Consider the following 19,670-nt stretch of genomic DNA (forward strand, 5'->3'; position numbering starts at 1 on the left):
AGATGCTCCTCATCCCACCAGTTTTATGCTATTTGCATATATTTTAATAAATGCCATATCTACATATATATGTTCTGGTCTTCCACCATCCTGATGCTGGAGGGGGCTTCAGGACCATCCCCATGCACCAAAAGCAACAGCAACTGCCCGGCTGCTGTTCCCTGTGCCAGAGGAACCTTGATCACCTTCCCATTATTACTGCCTAATTACAGGTAATTAGCAGCAAAGCGCATTATACCTCTACCAAAGCCACCAACCTCTTGGATGGTGGTGGCTTCACTTGGCTGCTACCACTGCTACCACGGGGGGTCCCAGCACCTTAGGGGTGCCTTGACCTTCCTTGGTGTCCTGCACCGCTCCCAGCAGTGGGCAGGAAGGTGGGAGCTGTTGACTGGGCTCTGCCCCCCCCCCCCCCAAACACACACCTTTTTTTACTTTGGAAATGTAACTATCACTGTTCCCAACCCTGTCCTCTGCCCCAGCAAAGGACAACCCTGAGATGAAGAGGATGATGCCCTCGTGTTGGTCCATCACTTCCTGGCATCGGCGTAGTTGGCGCTGAACCAGGCACAGGTCTCCTGCACAGCTGGGGAGGGAGAAGGTGGGATGGGTTTGGGGGGATGCTGGTTGGTCATAGAATCACTTGAAAAGTTTGGCTTGGAAAGGGCCCTTTTAAAGGTCATCCAATCCAACCCTCCTGCCATGAGCAAGGACATCTTCAACTAGACCAGGGTGCTCCAAGCCTCATCCAATGTGGGCTGAGACACTGCCAGGGATGGGGCAGCCACAGCTTCTCAGGGCAACCTGGGTCAGGGGCTCAGCACCCTCACAGCAAAGAATTTCTTCCTAATGTCTCATCTCCATCTTCTCTCTTGCAGCTGGAAACCCTTCCCCCTCATCCCATCCCTCCAGGCCCTCGTCCAAAGTCCCTCCCCAGCTTTCCTGCATCCCCTTCAGGCACTGGAAGGTGCTCTAAGGTGTTCCTGGGAGCCTTCTCTAGGCTGAACAACCCAAATTTTCTCAGCCTGGCTCCAGAGCAGAGCTGCTCCAGTCCTCCTATCATCTCTGTGACCTCCTCTGGACTCACTCCAACAGGACCATCCAGTCCAAGCCCTATGCAGTGAGCAGAGACACCTTCAACTAGATCAGGTTGCTCAGAGCCTCATGCAACATTTCCAGACATGGGGCTTCTAGAACCATTCTGGGTAACCTGGGGCAGTGTCTCACCACCCTCATCATAAAAAAAAAATAAAAAATGTTATTTAGTCTGAATCTCCCCTCTTTCAGTTGAGAATCATCACCCCTTGTCCCATTACTACAGGCCCTACTAAAGGCTGTCCCCTTCTTTCTTAGAAATCCTCTTTGGGTATTGAAAGAGGTGGCCAAGGTTTGCCCAGGTGGCCAAGAAGGCTATGGCATCCTGGCCTGTATCCTGAACAGCGTGGCCAGCAGGTCCAAGGAAGTCATTCTGCCCCTGTACTCAGCCCTGGTGAGGCCACAGCTTGAGTCCTGTGTCCAGTTCTGGGCCCCTCAGTTCAGGAAGGAGATTGAGGTGCTGGAGCAGGTCCAAAGGAGGGCAACCAGGCTGGTGAAGGGACTCGAGCACAGACCCTATGAGGAGAGGCTGAGGGAGCTAGAGGTGTTCAGCCTGGAGAAGAGGAGGCTCAGGGGAGACCTCATCACTCTCCCCAACTCCCTGAAAGGAGGTTGGAGCCAGGGGGGGGTTGGCCTCTTTTGCCAGACGACTTTCAACAAGACAAGAGGGCACGGTCTTAAGTTGTGCCAGGGGAGGTTTAGGTTGGATATTAGAAAGAATTTCTTTACAGAGAGAGTGATCAGACATTGGAATGGGCTGCCCTCTGAAGTGGTGGATTCTCCGTCCCTGGAGATATTTCAAAAGAGACTGGATGTGGCACTCAGTGCCATGGTCTAGCAACCGCAACAGTGGTTCAAGGGTTGGACTTGATGATCTCTGAGGTCCCTTCCAACCCAGCCAATTCTATGATTCTATGAAAGGATGGACCACACTGAATTTTTTAGTGTGAGGGTGGTGAGACACTGGCCCAGGTTTTCCAAAAAATGCTCTGTCTCCCCCCCTCCCTAGAAAATGTTGAAGGCCAGGTTAGATGGGGCTTGGAGCAATGTGGTCAGGGGTCCCTGCTTATGATAAGAGGGTTGGAATTGGATGATCATTAAGGTCCCTCCCACCCCATTTGATGATTCTGTGACCACCCTGGTGTCACCATGGCTAATTGCAGTGGTAGAACCTCCATGTTTTGTGAAGCCCAGGCCCATCTCTCACCTTGCTTGAAGGGAGTGAAGTGGAAGGTGGGCAGGTAACGCCGCAGCTTGGCGTTGCTGGCTGTCTTCTTGAACTGCCCATCTGCTTTGGTGGTGTCAAACTGGGAGGGGAAGGATTAAAGGAAACAAAGGGGTAGAAAAGATCCCATCCTGCCCCACCCTGTCCTGGCAGGGGTAGTGGGAGGGATGCTCCACAAGCATCCTCCTATGGAGCCCCTGGTGGAACAGGGGGTGTCCCCCCCATGCTGCAGAGCAAGGAGGTGGGGGGGTCAGGTTGTGGTGAAGGATACAATGAGCTCTCCTCTGAAGTCCATAGCCTCAACAATTGTTTCTGCTGCCTCCCTGATGGAGACTTCATCCTCCTCTCCCACTGTGGAGAAGGGTGTGATAGTGGCTGTTCCCCCATCCTCTTGGAGGGAGGGTTATGGGGGGAGGGAAGGGGGGGCAGCTGGGGGCTTACCTGACAAGATGATGGGTTCCACCTCATCATATTCCCTCAAGACCCAAACGAAGAGCCGGGCCAGGTCCTGCAGAGGGACAGATGGCTCTTGGAGGGTGGCTGCTGTCCCCTAACCCTCCCATTGCAAGGGAACCCAACCCTGAAGATGGCCAACGCTGCGCAGAACAACCCAAGGTGGGCACAGACCTTGCTGAGGTTCAGCTAACCCCCCTCCTCCAACCCCATAATTTGCCCTCCTCGAGTCGTGGGAAGTGAGTGCTCCCCAAGACTATCCATACCAGTGAGTAGATGAACTGTCTCCTGGGCTTGCCCGTGCCCCAGATGGTCAGAGCAGAACCAGTCTCTGCAGGAGGAAGGAGAGCAAGTCCATAAGCCACCTCCACCTGACCACAGGGAGGTGCAAAAAAAAAAACCAAACAAGAAACCCAAGAAAACCAACCCAACTCTTCCCCCCTCCAAAAAAAAAAAGCAGTAAGAAGTCCTGTAGCACTCACGTTTGGCCAGGTAGACCTTATGGATGAGCCCTGGCAAGACGTGGCCATCCTCAATGTTGAAGTTGTCGTGTGGCCCAAAGACATTGGTGGGGATGACAGCGGTGAAACGGCAGCCGTGCTGCTCAAAGTAGCCCCTGAGTGAAAGCAGGGGGGTTTCCACCAGCCACAGCACAGAGCTCTCCCCAGAAGAACCCAACCAGCACCATCTCCATCTGCTGAGCCCAGGTTATCTCTGCCCAGGAGCCCAAGAGAGTGAGGAGGGAATTTCCCCTTGACCTGTAGTGAGATGGGGGTTGGTCTCTTCTCCCAAGGAAGAAGCAATAGGACCAGAGGAAATGGCCTCAGGTTGTGCCAGGGAAGGTTTAAATTGCACATTAGGGACAATTTCTTCACCCAAAAGGTTGTCAGACCCTGGCCCCAAGGCAGTGGTGGAGTTCCCATCCCTGGAGGGTTCTAAAAGATGTGCAGATGCAGTGCTGAGGGACCTGGTTTAGTGGTGGTCTTGGTAGTCCTGGGTTAATAATTGGACTTGATGACCTTAAAGGTCCAAACAAAATTCCAACCAAAGGGATTCTATGATTTTACAACCAGAGGGGGCTTGCAGCCCTCAAGGGCTCCTCCATGTCCCCATCCCACCCCACCTATTCTGGATGTCAATCATCCTCTTGGCATAGGAGTAGCCGAAGTTGGAGCTGTGGGGTGGCCCGTTGTGAATCTGGGGACAAAGAGAGCAAGGAGTTAAGCAGGGCAGGGACATCCCTGGGACATCCTGCACGGGGGCTGGAGATGCTCACCATGCTCTCATCAATAGGGTAGGTGGTCTTGTCTGGGAAGATGCAGGTGGAGAGGCAGGAGACCACCTTCTGCACCCCCGTCTCGTACGCCGCGTGCAGGACGTTGTCGTTGATGTGGATGTTTCTCCTCTGGGGATGGAGAGATTTGGCAAACCCACGGGGTGGGGACCCCCAAAACCCTTTTACCCTGTGGTTAATAACTTGTTAACAACCCTGGAAACCAGAGGAACTCTGGTTTGGCTCTGGCAGCAGAGCAAGCAGTGCCCCTGTGTCCCGACATCCTGGTTGGAAGAGGGTTGGGGGAGGAGTGGCTGCAACCCCCAACAGGGACCCCGATACTCCCTGTTTGCCCAGGTGCTCACCCAAAAATCCAGGTTGTAGCGGATGTTTTTGAAGAGACCCCCAACCATGGCAGCCAGGTGGATGACATGGGTGGGTTTGTGCTGCTCGAAGAGGGCTTTGGTCTCCACAGCATTCCTGGGATGGGAAATTTTTTTTTTTTTTGGGGGGGGGAGGTTCAGCAGCATCAAAGGAAGGAGACCTGGTTGGGGTGTCTGGGGGGTGGGGTTGTTCCCAAGGGAAAACCCAGGTCCTGGGTGGCACTCACGTCAAGTCAGCATCTCTGGAGGACACGAAGATCCACTCCTCATCTGGTCGCCCTTCACCATCAGCCACCACCTTCTCAATGGCTCTCCCCACCAAACCAGTGCCACCAGTCACCAAGATGCGCTTGGCCACCGCTGCCTCCATCGTGGCCAAAACCCTGCAGGGAGTGGGTGGGGGGATTTAAATCAGGGTCACCTTGGGGTACACCCCACTATGGACCACCCCCCACTAAGATCCCCCCCACCCTGGTGGCCACGGGCACACAGCATCACAGAATGTTTAGGTTGGAAGAGACCTCCAAGATCACCCAAGTCCAACCTTTGGCCACCATCTCACTACTAAACCAAAGTGCCAGCTCAGTGGGATTATTTTTCTTTTGCTGGGCTTAATTTTTTTTTTGTTTTGTTTTGTTTGTTTTGGGGGTGTGGGATGGGGTTTACCCCCTTCTGCTGTCAAAAAGCAAAATAATAAAAAACAAAAGGAAAGCAGAACCCCTGGGGTTGTTTTGGGGGGGGGGGGTTTGGTGGCTACAGAGCCCAGGCAGCAAAAACTCATTAGCTTGAGCTGCTAATTGCTGAAATTGGCCACGGGCTCCCCCTCTGCAGGTGCCACCTGGGCTGGGGACAGATCCTGCCACGTGGCACCAGACGGTGCTGCTGGGAAGGGAGGTTCACCCCATATCCCCACCCCACCCCCTTCCAAATCACCCCCCTGCACCCTAGATCCCCACCCTGCACTTCAAATCCCAGCTCTGCACCTCAAAGCTCCCTCCTGTACCCCAAATCCCAGCTCTGCACCCCAAATCTCCCTCCTGTACCCCAAGTCTCAGCTCTGCACCCCAAATCTCCCCCCTGCACCCCAGCTCTGCACCCTGAATCTCCTCCTGTACCCCCAGCCCCCCAGCTCTGCACCCCAAATCTCCCCCCTGCACCCCAAGCCCCAGCTCTGCATCTTAAATTTCCCCCCTGCACCCCACATCTCCCCCCAGCACCCCAGCTCTGCACCCTGAATCTCCCCCGTCCCCCAGCTCTGCACCCCCGATCTCCCCCCTGCACCCCAAGTCCCAGGTATGCACCTTAGGTTTTTCCTCTGCACCCCAAATCTCCCCCCTGCACCCTAGCTCAGAACCCCAAATCTCCTTTTGTAGCCCCAGTCCCAGGTCTGCACCCCAAATCTCCTACACCCCAAATCCCTGCTCTGCACCCTGAATCTCCCCCTTGCACCACAAATCTCCCCCTGTCCCCCAAATCCCAGCTCTGCACCCCAAATATCCCACCCTGCACCCCACATCTCCCCTGCACCCCATATCCCAGGTCTGCACCCCAAATCTTCCCCCTGCAACCCAGCTCTGCACCCCGAATCTCCTCCTGTACCCCCAGTCCCAGGTCTGCACGCCAAATCTCCTACACCCCAAATCCCTGCTCTGCACCCTGAATCTCCCCCTGCACCCAAACTCTGCACCCCAAATCTCTCCCCTGCACCCCACACCTCCCCTGCACCCCAAATCCCAGCTCTGCACCCTACATCCCAGCCCTGCACCCCAAATCCCAGCTCTGCATCCCAAATCTCCCCCCAGCACCCCAGCTCTGCACCCCAAATCTCCTCCTGTATCTCCAAGCCCAAGTCTGCACCCCAAATCTACTCCTACACCCCAAACCCCAGGTCTGCACCCCAAAGCTCCCCCTTGCTCCCCAAATACCAGCTCTACACTGCAAAGCTCCCCCCTGTTGCCCAAATACCAGCTCTGCACCCCAAATACCAGCTCTACACCCCACATCTCCCCTGCACCCCACATCCCAGGTCTGCACCCCGAATCTCCTCCTACACCCCAAATCCCAGCTCTGCACCCCGAATCTTCTCCTGTACCCCCAGTCCCAGGTCTGCACTCCGAATCTCCTATACCCCAAATCCCTGCTCTGCACCCCGAATCTGCCCCCTGCACCCAAACTCTGCACCCCAAATCTCTCCCCTGCACCCCACACCTCCTCTGCACCCCAAATCCCAGCTCTGCACCCCGAATCTCCTCCTGTACCCCCGGTCCCAGGTCTGCACCCCGAATCTCCTACACCCCAAATCTCAGCTCTGCACCCCGAATCTCCCCCCTGCACCCCACACCTCCCCTGCACCCCACATCCCAGGTCTGCACCCAACTCCCCCTTGCACCCCAGATCTTCTCCTGCACCCCAAGTCCCACCCCCACACCAGGATCTGCCCCCCGGGTCACTCCCGCACCCCGAAACCCCACATCTACACCCAGCTCCGCACCCCACACCTCCCCCCCCTTCCCTTGCACTTCCCAAACCCCCAGGATCGAGCCCCTCGCCTCTCCCGTACCCCAAAACCCAACCCCACCCCCCCTTCCGAGCTTCCCCTGCACCCCATCCCCCAAACCCCTTCCCTTAGCACCGCCCCAGAGCCTCCCCCCGCCCTCAGGGGCTTCCTCTCTCTACTGCCCCCCACCCAAACCCCCTGTCACCCCTCAGACGAGGGCGCTGCCCCCCAAAATCCCTCCCTCAGGGGGTGTTTGGGGGGGTCCCGTCTCACCCCGCCACGGGGCTCGGCTGCCTTCGGCTAAGCTCGGTCAGGTTCGGCTAACTTCGGCTTAGCTCGGTTGGGTTCGGCTGATTTCGGCTTCGCTCACTTGGGCTTCGGCTCGTTCTGGCTTCGGCTCTGTTCGGTTCCGTGGGGATCGGCGGAGCTCGGCTGTGTTCGGCTCGGTTCGGCTCCCAGCCGCTCGGCCTTCGTCTGTGTTCGGCTCGGTTCGGCTCCCAGCCTCTCGACCTTCGGCTGCGTTCGGCTGCACTCGGCTCGGCCGCTCTCCTTCCCGCCGCCATTACCGGCCGGAGCCGCTCGGCTCCTCGGGAAATGGAGTCCGCACCTTTTGGGTCACACACCACGGTACCGGGCACGGTTCTGGTACCACCACCAAGCACTTGCAGCGGAGTTGCTGATCCAAGCCTAGACACACAGGGAAAGGGAGGGGGTATAGAGGAAAGCTAAAGAAATCGGGGTTGTTCAGCCTGGAGAAGGAGGAGGCTCTGACTTTCTGGCATCCTCCCAGTGTCTGAAGGGCGAAAGCTGGGGGAGGAATTTGTATATGTGGATGTAGCGAGAGGAGAAGGGGAAATGGAGAAAAGGGGGGATTTAGGTTGGACATGAGGAAGAAATTCTTTATTTTGAGGGTGGTGAGACCCTGGAACAGGTTTTCCAAGGGAGTTGTGGCTGCCCCATCCCTGGAAGTGTCTCAGGTCAGGTTGGATGGGGCTTGGAGCAACCCGGTTTAGTAGAGGGTTTCCCTACCCATGCAGGGGGTTTGGAACTGGGTGATTTTGAAGGTCTCTTCCAACCCAAACCATTCCATGGTTCTACATTCCACATACCCCCTCCAGACCCTCACAAAGGGATTTCCATCAGGAAAGGTTTCATCATCTTTGATGCGTTTCAGCCCAGCTGAAAAACGAGGAGGAGTTTTCCTGTCTTACAGCTGATTTTTCACCTCAGGTTTTCTGCCAGGACCTTGCCCCTCCTCCAAGAGATTTAGGTTGGACAGGAGGAAGAAATTCTTTATTTTGAAGGTGGTGAGACCCTGGAACAGGTTGCTCCAAGGAAGTTGTGGCTGCCCCATCCCTGGAAGTGTCTCAGGCCAGGTTGGATGGGGCTTGGAGCAACCTGGGCTGGTGGGAGGTGTCCCTGTCCATATAGGGGGATTGGAATTAAATGATCTTTAAGGTCTCTTCCAACCCAAACCATTCCATGGTTCTACATTCCACATACCACCTCCAGACCCTCACAAAGGGATTTCCATTAGGAAAAGTTTCATCATCCTTGATGTGTTTCAGCCCAGCTGAAAAACGAGGAGGAGCTTTCCAGGAGGCAGGGGATGGTTTCGGAGAGGCACAACCCTGTCTTCCCCTGACTTTTCACCTCAGGTTTTCTGCCAGGACCTTGCCCCTCCTCTAAGAGATTTAGGTTGGACAGGAGGAAGAAATTCTTTATTTTGTGGGTGGTGAGACCCTGGAACAGGTTCCCCAAGGAAGTTGTGGCTGCCCCATCCCTGGAAGTGTCTCAGGTCAGGTTGGATGGGGCTTGGAGCAACCTGGGCTGGTGGGAGGTGTCCCTGTCCATACAGGGGGATTGGAATTAAATGATCTTTAAGGTCTCTTCCAACCCAAACCATTCCATGGTTCTACATTCCACATACCCCCTCCAGACCCTCACAAAGGGATTTCCATCAGGAAAAGTTTCATCATCTTTGATGCGTTTCAGCCCAGCTGAAAAACGAGGAGGAGCTTTCCAGGAGGCAGGGGATGGTTTCAGAGAGGTACAACCCTGTCTTCCAGCTTACTTTTCACCTCAGGTTTTCTGCCAGGACCTTGCCCCTCCTCCAAGAGATTTAGGTTGGACAGGAGGAAGAAATTCTTTAGTTTGTGGGTGGTGAGACCCTGGAACAGGTTTTCCAAGGAAGTTGTGGCTGCCCCATCCCTGGAAGTGTCTCAGGTCAGGTTGGATGGGGCTTGGAGCAACCTGGGCTGGTGGGAGGTGTCCCTGTCCATACAGGGGGATTGGAATTAAATGATCTTTAAGGTCTCTTCCAACCCAAACCATTCCATGGTTCTACATTCCACATACCCCCTCCAGACCCTCACAAAGGGATTTCCATCAGGAAAAGTTTCATCATCTTTGAAGCGTTTCAGCCCAGCTGAAAAACGAGGAAGAGCTTTCCAGGAGGCAGGGGATGGTTTCAGAGAGGCACAACCCTGTCTTCCAGTTGACTTTTCACCTCAGGTTTTCTGCCAGGACCTTGCCCCTCCTCCAAGAGATTTAGGTTGGACAGGAGGAAGAAATTCTTTATTTTGTGGGTGGTGAGACCCTGGAACAGGTTTTCCAAGGAAGTTGTGGCTGCCCCATCCCTGGAAATGTTAAAGTCCAGGTTGGATGGGGCTTGGAGCAACCTGGGCTGGTGGGAGGTGTCCCTGTCCATACAGGGGGATTGGAATTAAATGATCTTTAAGGTCTCTTCCAACCCAAACTATTCCATGGTTCTACATTCCACATACCCCCTCCAGACCCTCACAAAGGGATTTCCATCAGGAAAGGTTTCATCATCTTTGAAGCGTTTCAGCCCAGCTGAAAAACGAGGAGGAGCTTTCCAGGAGGCAGGGGATGGTTTCAGAGAGGCACAACCCTGTCTTCCAGCTGACTTTTCACCTCAGGTTTTCTGCCAGGACCTTGCCCCTCCTCTAAATTAAAACGCTGACAAATGGGATTAAGGGAGTAGAGCCAGCCAGGAGTTAAGAGAATCATCAAATGGTTTGGGTTGGAAGGGACCTCAAAGATCATGGAGTTCCAACCTCCCTGCCATGGGTAGGGGCACTTCCCACCAGCCCAGGTTGCTCCAAGCCCCATCCAACGTGGGCTTTGAACACTTCCAGGGATGGGGCATCTCCAGCTTCCTTGGGCAACCTGTTGTATGGCCATAGTTTTGAGGAGCAATAGGATATCATGGCTTTTCAATCCTATCCACCTGGGTGAGACCTGGAAGAGGAACATTCCCTCTTCCTTTGGGAAAGTCTGAGGAAAAACTGAATCCTTGTGGACTTCCTTCCTAGAGGAGGGTGTCCTTTCATACCCCTAAACATCCGAACATGTCACCTGCTAGCATCACATCCATCCCCTTTCCCACCTGGGTGAGTCCCCAGCTCTCCCAGGGATTTCCCAGCTCTGAAATCTTGCTCCCATAAGTGACTCCAGCCCTGGTGCTCTTTCTCCCCCCCCAACTTCCATGACACACATGTGGAGCCAGGGATGAAGCACTGAAGCTCCTTCTCCACCTTGGCTAATTCCTCCTCTGCCCTGCAGACAACATCAACTTGAGACACCAAGGTTTGGGAAGAAGAAACCTCACCTGATGTTTCCTGTGTGTTTGGCACTCCAACTGCACCTGCTTGAGGCAGAGGGATGAACTCCAACCACCTCACATCCAACTGCACACAAACTTCCAGATTGCCACATGATTAAATTACAGAATAGAAGGGTTTGGGTTGGAAGAGACCTTTAAAGGGCACATAATCCAATCCCCCTTCCATGGAGAGGAACCTTTCACCAGGTTACGTTGCTCAGAGCCCCATCCCACCTGTCCTTGAAGACTTCCAGTGATGGATCATCCATCCAGGGAGATGCCAAGGGCCAAGGAAGATATTATCCACGTGCCAATGGGAGGATGAGAGCTTCCTGCTGCATCCCACGAGCTTTGGAGACTAATTAGGGGTAAAATGTTTCATCTGAGGTGTTGCTGGGAGGTGGTGCAGCTGGAGCTGCTGTGGCAGCAGCTGAAGAACCACAGTGCTGGATTTAAATATGGTAATTCTGGAGGTAATTACCAGAGCAATGTTAGGGCATGGGAGGAGATCACAGGGGAGGGCTGCACGCTTGCCAGTGACCACATGGGTTGGAGCAGGGCTCTCTTCTTACTGAAATCCAACCCAAGCTTCTGATATTATCTACCAAGATCTTATGAGCTGAGGATGAAAGCCTGGAGGAGGCCCATGAGGTCAACTGGGCAGGTCTTCTGCATGACACAAACCAAAGGGCAGCCCAGGACTTTGCAGCAAGCAGGATGAAAGCTTGGATGGCTTGGCCAGATCCCATCATTGCTGGAGAACCACTGCTTCCCCTGCTGTGTCGTTTCCATAATGAGGCGTCCTTCTGGGTGACCTCTTTCTCCCAGGCTGCTCTGGTTTCTTCTCCAGTCCCACTCTCTGCCCCCCCCATTCCTCCTCCCAGGAGCGGTGAGGCAGATGGGTACAAGCTGCCTGGATGCAACCCACCCAAGGATGGAAGCTGGCTTGTGATGCTGCTGCCAAGCTCCAGGAGTTCAGGTGAGACACACTGACTCTACACATCTATTTCCCTTTTGGATTCCAGTTTTATGACATTTTTTTTTTTTTTTTTAAGTCTTGTAGGTAGACAGCAGCCCAGCAGGAAGCCCCTTTTCTGGTCAATACAGCTTATGTCTCCCACCACACATGATTTCAGCTGGATGAACCCCATTTTGTCCCCAGCAGCTCCAGTTGAGGGTTGCTCCTCACCAACATGCAGCCCTCTGGAAATGGGAGAGTTGTCCAAATATGGGGCAACTTTGTTGTCCAAAAGTGGGACAGCTATGGGATAGTCCTGCAGAGCCACAAAGGGGAGAGGCTGGAATGGGAACAAGGCATGTGCTGGTCCATCCATCCTCTTGGCAGAGGGCAGCGTGGCTACGAGCCTCCTCCCAACGCTCCCTTGAACACATTTGAGCTGACTGTGCCCAAAATGAGCAGCTCTGGAGCAAGTTTGGGCTGAGACATCCTCTGAAGCATGAGGCAGACATCCTGCTGGGCCTGGCTGCTCGGGCATGTCACTGGGCTGTGGGGAGGTGAGATCCTGCACCCATTTCAGTCCAAGGGCTGATGTCAAGCTGGATGAGCTCCCAAGGTGAACAATTATCACCCATCAGAACAGTTATTACCTCAGTTTGTCTTCTCTTCATTAGGCATTAGCTGAAATAAGCCCCTCAAGGCCAAGGAAAAGTGTCTGCAGGGGAGATGATACACTAAAACACCAGGAAAAAAAAAAAAAAGAAAAGGCCAAACAGATCAGAACCCATTTTCCCTCTCCTCACCTGCCTCCGAGGCAGGTGATGTCTGCTTTTGAAGGTCTTTTTTTTTATTCTTTGGCAAAAGCTGCTTCTTTGAAATGAGGCTGACTCCAGCTGTGCACGGAGCTTTCCCATACTCTGGATTCCAGCTGCTCTCTGAATTTGCTTTTTGATGAATATTTCAGTGTTGCCAATAAGCCCTGGAGACTACGAGCTCCTGCCTCAGCCCAAAGCTCACCTGTTTTGCAGGAGCCTTTTATTTTTCATTTAAAGACAGTGAAAAATGAAAACAACAAAGGAGAAAAAAAAAAAAAAAGAATGAGAGGCATTATTGATCAGCAATTTGAGGGCACCAAAGAACTTTGGTACCCAAAGATCTGTGTTTCAGTGCCTAGTTGGGGGAGTTGTTTCAAACATCAGACAGATGGTGCTGGAAATGCTTAAAAAAACCCCAAAACTCTGTGTAATGCCAGTGGTATATTTTTTTAACTATAAAAAATATTGCACAACAGTTTGGGGGAGAAATGCAAATATCCTGGGGGGGGGGAGGGCAATTGGACAGAAAGTGGCTTGGCAGAGAAAGTTCTTGTGGTGGTGGTGAACAAATGGACCCTGAGGTGGCAATGCACCCTTGTGGCAAAAAGGGGCCACCAGTCTCCAGGGTGGTTTTAGGAAAAGTGTTGCCAGAAGATTTAGGGAGATAACTGTGTTTTCTCAACACTGGTGAGGTCTTGTGTGAGGTGCTGCATGGGGTTCTGGGCTCCTCAGTCAAAAAAGGACATGGACTCAGTGGAGCAAATCAAGTGCAGACCCAACAAGATGCAGAATTTGGGGGGAGCACCTTTCCTATGATTCTTAAAGTCTCCATCCTTGGAGATACTGAAGAGAGACCTACACAGCCAAGACTTCATGTCATCAGAGGCAGACACAGGGGACCAAAAAGTCTTTTTTTTTGGAGCAAGTGATGGACTTGTGTCACATGCTGCAAGCCATCAGACACCAGTGATGGAGTGACATATGCTGTAGAAGTCTTGTTGCCCTTTTCTGGTGGCTTACTGAGCCTTGGCTTTGTGCCAGGTGAAGTTTGAAGAGCCTTTGGAGAAGAAAGGAAGAGGAGGTGTCTCAGCCTGGGGTGGAGGAGAATTTTATGGAGAGGAATAAAAAATTAATGGAAAGGCAGGAGTGTACAGGAGAAAGGAGCAGTTCAGATCTCTAAGTAAGACAAGCCTTGTATGAGATTGATTTTTCTTTTCTGGCAAGACCTTTCTTCCCCAAAGTGGCAGTGTCACACTGGAGGTCCCTGGTGGGCTTTTGCTCGTGGTAAGATGGCTGCAATTTGACACAACAGAGAAAAGCAGGAGGTCTATGGGCCATCTTTCCAGGCAACCCAGATGTGTTCCATTCCCATCTTGCTTGGTGCCTTAAGAGGAGAACCATGGGTGGTGAGCCCATGGTCCAGAAACAATCTGGAGGGACATCCTCGATCCATGCCATGGATTCTAGGATGTGGGTGGCTGCTACCAGAGGTGTTGCTGTATCTCCATCTTTGGAGATACTGGAATCTCCAAATCTCCACATGGTGCACGTGGTCCTGGACGGCCTGCTGGAACTGACAGTGCTTACACCATGTTGAGTTGAACTGCATCATCTGCAGAGGTCCTCATCCACCCATAAATTCTGTTTGCTGAGATTTTGCTGGCTGTGATGGCCAGAGGGTTGAGCATGGGATGAGAGTTGGTCAACTGCCACTAGAATCTTGTGTCAGAGGATGGGTAGAAGTGCATGAGCAGGTGGAAGCTTTTCTTTGGGCAATTGGAGGGCTTGGGTCAAGTTTTGGAACCTCACCTGTGCTGAGAATGGGTGGTGGTGTTGCTAGAAGGGAAATACTTCCTAAGAGATTTTGTAGCCCTTTTCCAACCACCCCACTGGGCCCTTGAGTGCTGGGTCAGTGCTAGCTGAGACTAAACAAGCCTTGGAAGAAGAAAGGAAGAGGAGATGTGTCAGGCAAGGATGCAAGAGAAATTTATTGAGGGAAATTACTGAGAGAAATCCTATTGAAAAAAAAGAGGAGAAACCAGGAGTGCTAAGAGGAAGGGAGAAGGTCTGAAGTAGTGCAACCATTAGCTGACATCTCTTCTGCAAAACAGATCTTCCCACATCACCAAGGTCTTCCTACCTTTTGCTACGAGAAGAACACAAGAGGTTCCCTGAGCTCACTGGCTTGTGAGAAGGGCAAGGAAGCTGAGGTCATGTCAGGCAAGAAAAGGCATGATGGTGTGTCCTCATTCCAGGACATGAGTTCCAGGGTGAAGAAGATTGATATCATGGGTTGTGGGGAATGTTCTTAGCCAGATTTGCAGCATCCTCTACCTCCAAAGCTGTATCCCAGGCTGTAATTTTGTAGAGGAAGAAAGTTGATCAAGAGTGCTCTGCTCTGCAGATCTTCTGTCAGAGGTATGAATGGAAGTGGATGAGTATGTGAAAGGCTTTGTTTGGGGAGGTGAAGGGCTTGTGTTAAAGGCTGTAAGGCCTCCTGTGGTGCTCTGTCTTGTGGTTGCTAGGGTCAAACTCTCAAAGTGAGGTCTTGCAGGTCTTTTCCACCCATCATGGTTGGATGTTGATCCCTAATTTTGTTCTTTGTGAGGCTGAATGAGCCTTGGGGAAAGAAAGGAAGAGGAGGCATGTCAGGCTGGGATGCAAAAGAACTTTATTGATGGAAAAGCAGAGTGAAAAGTCAGGAGCATTGAGCTGGAAGGAAGCATATCTGAGGTGCAAATAGTGCAAGCATCAGTCTGCGTCCCTGGTGTAAGATAGATCTTGCCAGAGCAGCAAGGTCTTTGTGCCTTTTGATGTGAAGACAAGGCAGGAGATCCCTGATGTACTTTGGCTTGTGAGAAGGAGGTATCAGATGAGGAGGCATCAGAAGAGAAATGATCTCCATTGATGTGGTGGAGTGCAGGGTGCAGGTGTTTGCTGTCATAGGTTGTAGGGAGGGCCCTTAGCAGATGCCTCTACCTCCCAGGCCGTAGCCGCATCCCAGGCCTCCCAGGCCTCCCAGTCCGTAGCCCAGGGCGTATCCGGAGTTGATGGGCACTCCCAGGGCACTGAGGTCGTTGCCCACGGCAGCGGATGCGGAGGATCCGACGGCGGTGCTCTGGGGGAAGGAGGTGAGGATGGGTCCTGGGAGGGTGACCTGGACAGTGGAAGGCTGGATGACAACGCGGGAAGCCTCACACTGCCTGACACAGGGCTCGTTGCAGCTGTTAGCCAGCGGGGTGGGTCCGCAAGAGCCGCAGCGGTCGTAGCAGGCCATGTGTGTGGTGTGGAGGGGTGCCTGTGGAAGAGAGAGAGGGTGTTGAGAAAGGGTTGGGGCAGAGTGGGTGAGGAGAAGGCAGGAGGGGCAGGGGGTTGAGGCTCACCTGGTTGTTGGTGTCAGTGGAGGTTGGGTGAGGAGAAGTGTGTGAGGGAGAGAGGCGCTGGGCCGGCTTTTATGCTGGTGCGGGAGCGAGGGGCGGGACAGGCTTTGGGCATGAGGGCATTGTGCAGCAAGCAGCTCCTGAGGACACAGCCTCCTCCTCAGGAATGGGCTGGAGCAAGCTTTTCTGCCTCACTCATCCCTTTTTATGTTTGTTTTTTTAAGGACATGCCTTCTGACCCTGTTGACATTTTTTTGGGTGAGAGGAGATGTGTTTGGGAGTATTTTCCTGGCAGATGTATGTCATGGCATTTTTGGAGCCATGACCAAGGCCCAGGAGTGGTTGGGTGCCATCAGTGTGGTTTAATTTTTGTCATCCTTGAGCTTGGAACTGGGTGAGTTGTAGAGTCCCTTCCAACCCAAACCATTCTATGATCTCATAGCACTCGTGTGGTGAGGTTTGCGGGCAGGTTGTGAAGGAGAGCCCTCAATTGCTGGCAGCCCTTGCAGTGTGCTCTGGTCTTTGGAGAACTGCTGGGCATGAGGCTGTGCCTCGTTCATCACACTGCTTCTCTTGCTGCCATCTCCCCAGGCCTTGTCATTAGCTCTTCTGTCTAGGTGAGCTCTCTCTTTTTCTTGGTGCCCTTCTTGCATGTTTTGTTCCAGGTGGGAGTTGAATTAATTTGAAAAGGAGTGTTTGAGTGATGGGGTGCAGTGGTCTTTGAGTAGTGTTGAGGTGATTCCCTCTCTTTGGAAGGGATTCCCATGGATGTACAGATGAGGCTTTATGGAAGGAGCCAGTCAGAGTGAACTGAGAGCTTTGGCCGGAACTGAGGGAATGTTGACCTTTTATGTCCTTTGCAAATAGGGGTACATACCTTGAGGAGTGCAAGGATATATTGAGGAAATGCAGAGAGAAAATTGGAAGCGCCAAACGTAACTAGAACAGAACCCACCCTGGTTCCTTGGGACTGAGTGTATTCCAGGATGATTGTGAGGTAATCTTAGGAATTCTAGAACTACAGAATGGTTTGGTCATCTAGATCAAAAGCCACTGCATTATTTGTAGTTATTCCTAGTTACGTCTTTTTAGTTCAAGTTACTTCCACTTGATCACATTTCTCCATGTTCTGTTGACATGCTCGTGAACACTCATTTGAGGAGGTATCCACAGCTTCTCTCATCGAGCTGTTTTATGTCTCAGCACTTTCAGGTGAAAGAATTTCTTCTTTTGATGAATCCCAGGATACAGTTGTCTTCCTGTGCTGTGGGATGAGTGATGAAGGATGGAGTGCTGGGCAGCTGGATCCTCTGAAGTCCTTGGGTCTTGAGAGATGACATCCGACATCCTGTGGTAGCTGGATGGTTTCATTGGGAGACAAGTCACAAGTGCAGCAGTCGTAGGAGGCCATGTGTCCGTGTCCTTCTGAGCCTGGGGACAGTTTTTTTGCGAGTTAAAGTGTTTGGGAGTGTTTATAAAAGGAGGGGTGTGTCAGGGCATTTTTCAAACCAAAGCATAAGAGAGGTGGGGTTTCATCAGTGAGGTGTGAGGTCGTCATCTGAAGGCTTGGGCATTGATGACCTCTAAGGACTCTTCCAACCCAAACCATTGCATGATGTCATGGCATTTGTGTGGTGTGGTTTCTGTGTGTTTTGTGAAGATGGGATTCTCTTTCCTGGGAGCCCTGTCAAGCTGGTCTGGGGCTTTGGAGTTGTAGCAGGTTGAGGCACTGCCCCTTCCAAGCCTCTTGATCTGCATCTTTCCTTTGCTGCCATCTTGCTAAGCCTGTTTTTAGGCCTGTCCCCTCCTCTTGGGCATGCTCTGTAGGGGTCTTGGGCCTAGAGAGGCTGAAGTACTGTTAGGGTCCATAACTATTATTTAGTATTTCTTTTGTGAGGATATAGATGCCATGTATATGTGACTTGTAGAGTCCCTTCCAACTCAAACCATTCTATGATCTCATAGCACTCGTCTGTCGATATTTGTGGGCAGGTTGTGAAGGCGAGACCTCAGTTCCTGGTAGCCCTTGCATTGTGCTCTGAGCTTTGGAGAAGTGCTAGGCATGAGGCTCTGCCTCTTTAATCAGTGTCCTAGTCTGGTCCAGGATAAAGATGATTTTCTGTCTTGTACTTTTGCTTTCAGCTGAGTCTCTTGGAAGGAGCTGCACTTGCTGAAATGAACAGCAAGTTCCTCAGGCAGTGTCTGCTTCTGGGACTGATCCCACTCGATGTTTAGAGTTGCAGCTGGAGAATGGGGTGCAGAACCAAGGCCACTGCCCAGCTCTGAGGAACATTTTGCCCTCTGGAAGGAGAAAAGGAGTCAAGAGGTCCCACTTGCAACCCTCCCTTATGGAGGAACGGACATGATAAATGACGAAAATTGACCAAAGACAGTATTCAATTTCATACACATCATAGTCAGTATAAATTTAGGGATCATACGGTTAAAGGCCTTCCTGCTTCCCCTTCTTCCCCTCTCCCTGTTTGCTTGGGCATCTTGGGAGGATTCCATCCCTTCCTCTGCCTGTGCTCCTGATCTATGCCAGCCTGAATCTGTGTGTTCCTGCCTCCAGCTCCCCACTGCTGCTGACCCCAGGAGTCCAGCCTGGACTTTCCCAGGGCTGCCCTGCAGCCTCGGTGGTGACGTGAGAGTTTTGGGAATAGGGAGGAGGATCATGGTATCAGTTTCTGTGTATATTTAATAATATTTTTAGTAATATTTAGTAACTTTCTTCTACTATTCGTTACTGTTTCCTTAACACTATGTAGTTAGTTTCCAACCCATCAGTCTCTCTCCCTTTTACTCTCTCCTTTCTTAACAAGAAAGGGGAGGGGGATTAATAGAGATCATCTGTTATTTCGATTACTTGTGAGGGCAGTGTTAAACTCTGACACTTGGGCACAGGGATTGTCCAAGGGCTGAAGCAGCTGTGCTCTGGAGACAGGCTGAGAAAGGAGGGGTTTCTCAGGCTGGAGGAGAGAGTGTTGCTGGGAGGCCTTAGAGCAGTTTCAGTGCCTGAAGAGGCTACAGTATGGCTGGGATGGGACTAGAGTGATGGGTGGAGTGGGAAGGGTTTCCAGCTGTCAGAAGGGAGATTTACTTTAGACATGGTGATAAGAATTTCTGACAGTGAGGATGGTGAGACCCTGTTCCAGAGCAGTTGAGGCTTCTGCATTCCTGGCAGTGATGAAGGCCGGGTTGGATTGGACTTGGAACAAACCTGGAATATTGGGATGAGTCCCTGCCCATGGCAAGGGTATTATAACCAGAGTTTGAAGGACCCTTCCAATGCAAAACCATTCTATAATCTTCGTGTCTTTATGTTAGCTGTGAGCCTTTCATTCTGTTTTTCTTTCTTTCCAGTGAAGCAGGGGCAGTGATAGATGGGCTTGGTGGGCACCTGTTGTCAAAGAAATGCTAAGGCTTTGCAGATGAAGATCTTGCCACAATGGATGTTGTCAAATTTCATTAGCTTTGTGCAATGAAAAGTTAAGTAAAGGTCTTGTGTCAGTGTCCAGAAGCCAGCTGTGTGCTCCTGTGGATAGTGTTCCTTAGACCATGGTTCCTAAGTACGGTGCTACAGCCCTTTTGAAATGAACCCAAACAATGTGCTCTTCATGACTGAGTTTGTGCTGGGTGAGTTTTGGGAGAAGGAATGAAAGAAGAGGTTCTCAAATTGTGATGCCAAGGAACTTTATTGAGAAAGATCCAGTGAAAAGGCAGGAGAACCAAGTGGAAGGAAGTTGTTCTGCTGTCCAAGTAGAGTGAGTGTGAGCTGAGGTCCCTCTTTTGAAGACGATTCTTCAGTAGCACCAAGGTCCTCATGCCTTGTGTTAGGAGCAGCTCACTGGAGGCCTCCTGAAGGTCTGAAGTTTCTCAGCAGGGAGTTGGAGTGAGGAGTAGAGGAGGTAGGAGACAGGGCTACGTCGAGTAAGAAATAGAAGAAGAGAGAAGGAGCAATGG

The 19,670-nt window shown here is 52.1% G+C and overlaps 2 protein-coding genes across 2 annotated transcripts; both read right to left on the reverse strand.

Moving 5' to 3' along the window:
* Positions 1–21: 21 nt before the first annotated feature.
* On the reverse strand, positions 22–7,377 carry TSTA3 (tissue specific transplantation antigen P35B). The gene is made up of 11 exons (XM_030445949.1): positions 7,200–7,377; positions 4,657–4,812; positions 4,412–4,526; positions 4,050–4,178; positions 3,897–3,970; positions 3,256–3,389; positions 3,040–3,104; positions 2,762–2,828; positions 2,592–2,671; positions 2,303–2,402; positions 22–586 (listed from the first exon to the last, which is right to left on the reverse strand). Exons 2-11 carry the CDS (start codon positions 4,797–4,799, stop codon positions 531–533), a joined length of 963 nt encoding a protein of 320 aa, XP_030301809.1. The 5' UTR covers positions 4,800–4,812; positions 7,200–7,377; the 3' UTR covers positions 22–530.
* LOC115597827 (beta-keratin-related protein-like) lies at positions 7,293–15,604 on the reverse strand. Its single transcript, XM_030444717.1, has 3 exons — positions 15,307–15,604; positions 8,036–8,105; positions 7,293–7,512 (listed from the first exon to the last, which is right to left on the reverse strand). The coding sequence occupies exons 1-3, from the start codon at positions 15,602–15,604 to the stop codon at positions 7,293–7,295; spliced, it is 588 nt and encodes a 195-aa protein (XP_030300577.1).
* Between the last annotated feature and the right edge of the window lie 4,066 nt (positions 15,605–19,670).

This window comes from Calypte anna, chromosome 2 (assembly GCF_003957555.1).
Source record: "Calypte anna isolate BGI_N300 chromosome 2, bCalAnn1_v1.p, whole genome shotgun sequence".
Lineage (NCBI taxonomy): Eukaryota > Metazoa > Chordata > Aves > Apodiformes > Trochilidae > Calypte > Calypte anna.

Bases quoted from the DNA above. Each gene is read 5' to 3' on its own strand.
- TSTA3 (XM_030445949.1), bottom strand. From the start codon at position 4,799: ATGGAGGCAGCGGTGGCCAAGCGCATCTTGGTGACTGGTGGCACTGGT. The intron at 3,105-3,255 runs GTGAGTGCTACA...TTCCTCCTGCAG, and splicing joins TAAGGTCTACCTGGCCAAAC to AGACTGGTTCTGCTCTGACC. The intron at 2,403-2,591 runs GTATCCTTCACC...TTCCCCTCCCAG, and splicing joins ACTTCAGAGGAGAGCTCATT to TTTGACACCACCAAAGCAGA.
- LOC115597827 (XM_030444717.1), bottom strand. From the start codon at position 15,604: ATGGCCTGCTACGACCGCTGCGGCTCTTGCGGACCCACCCCGCTGGCT. The intron at 8,106-15,306 runs GTAGAGGCATCT...CTCGTTTTTCAG, and splicing joins ATGCGGCTACGGCCTGGGAG to CTGGGCTGAAACGCATCAAA. The intron at 7,513-8,035 runs GTATGTGGAATG...CCATTTCCCGAG, and splicing joins TTTGTGAGGGTCTGGAGGGG to GAGCCGAGCGGCTCCGGCCG.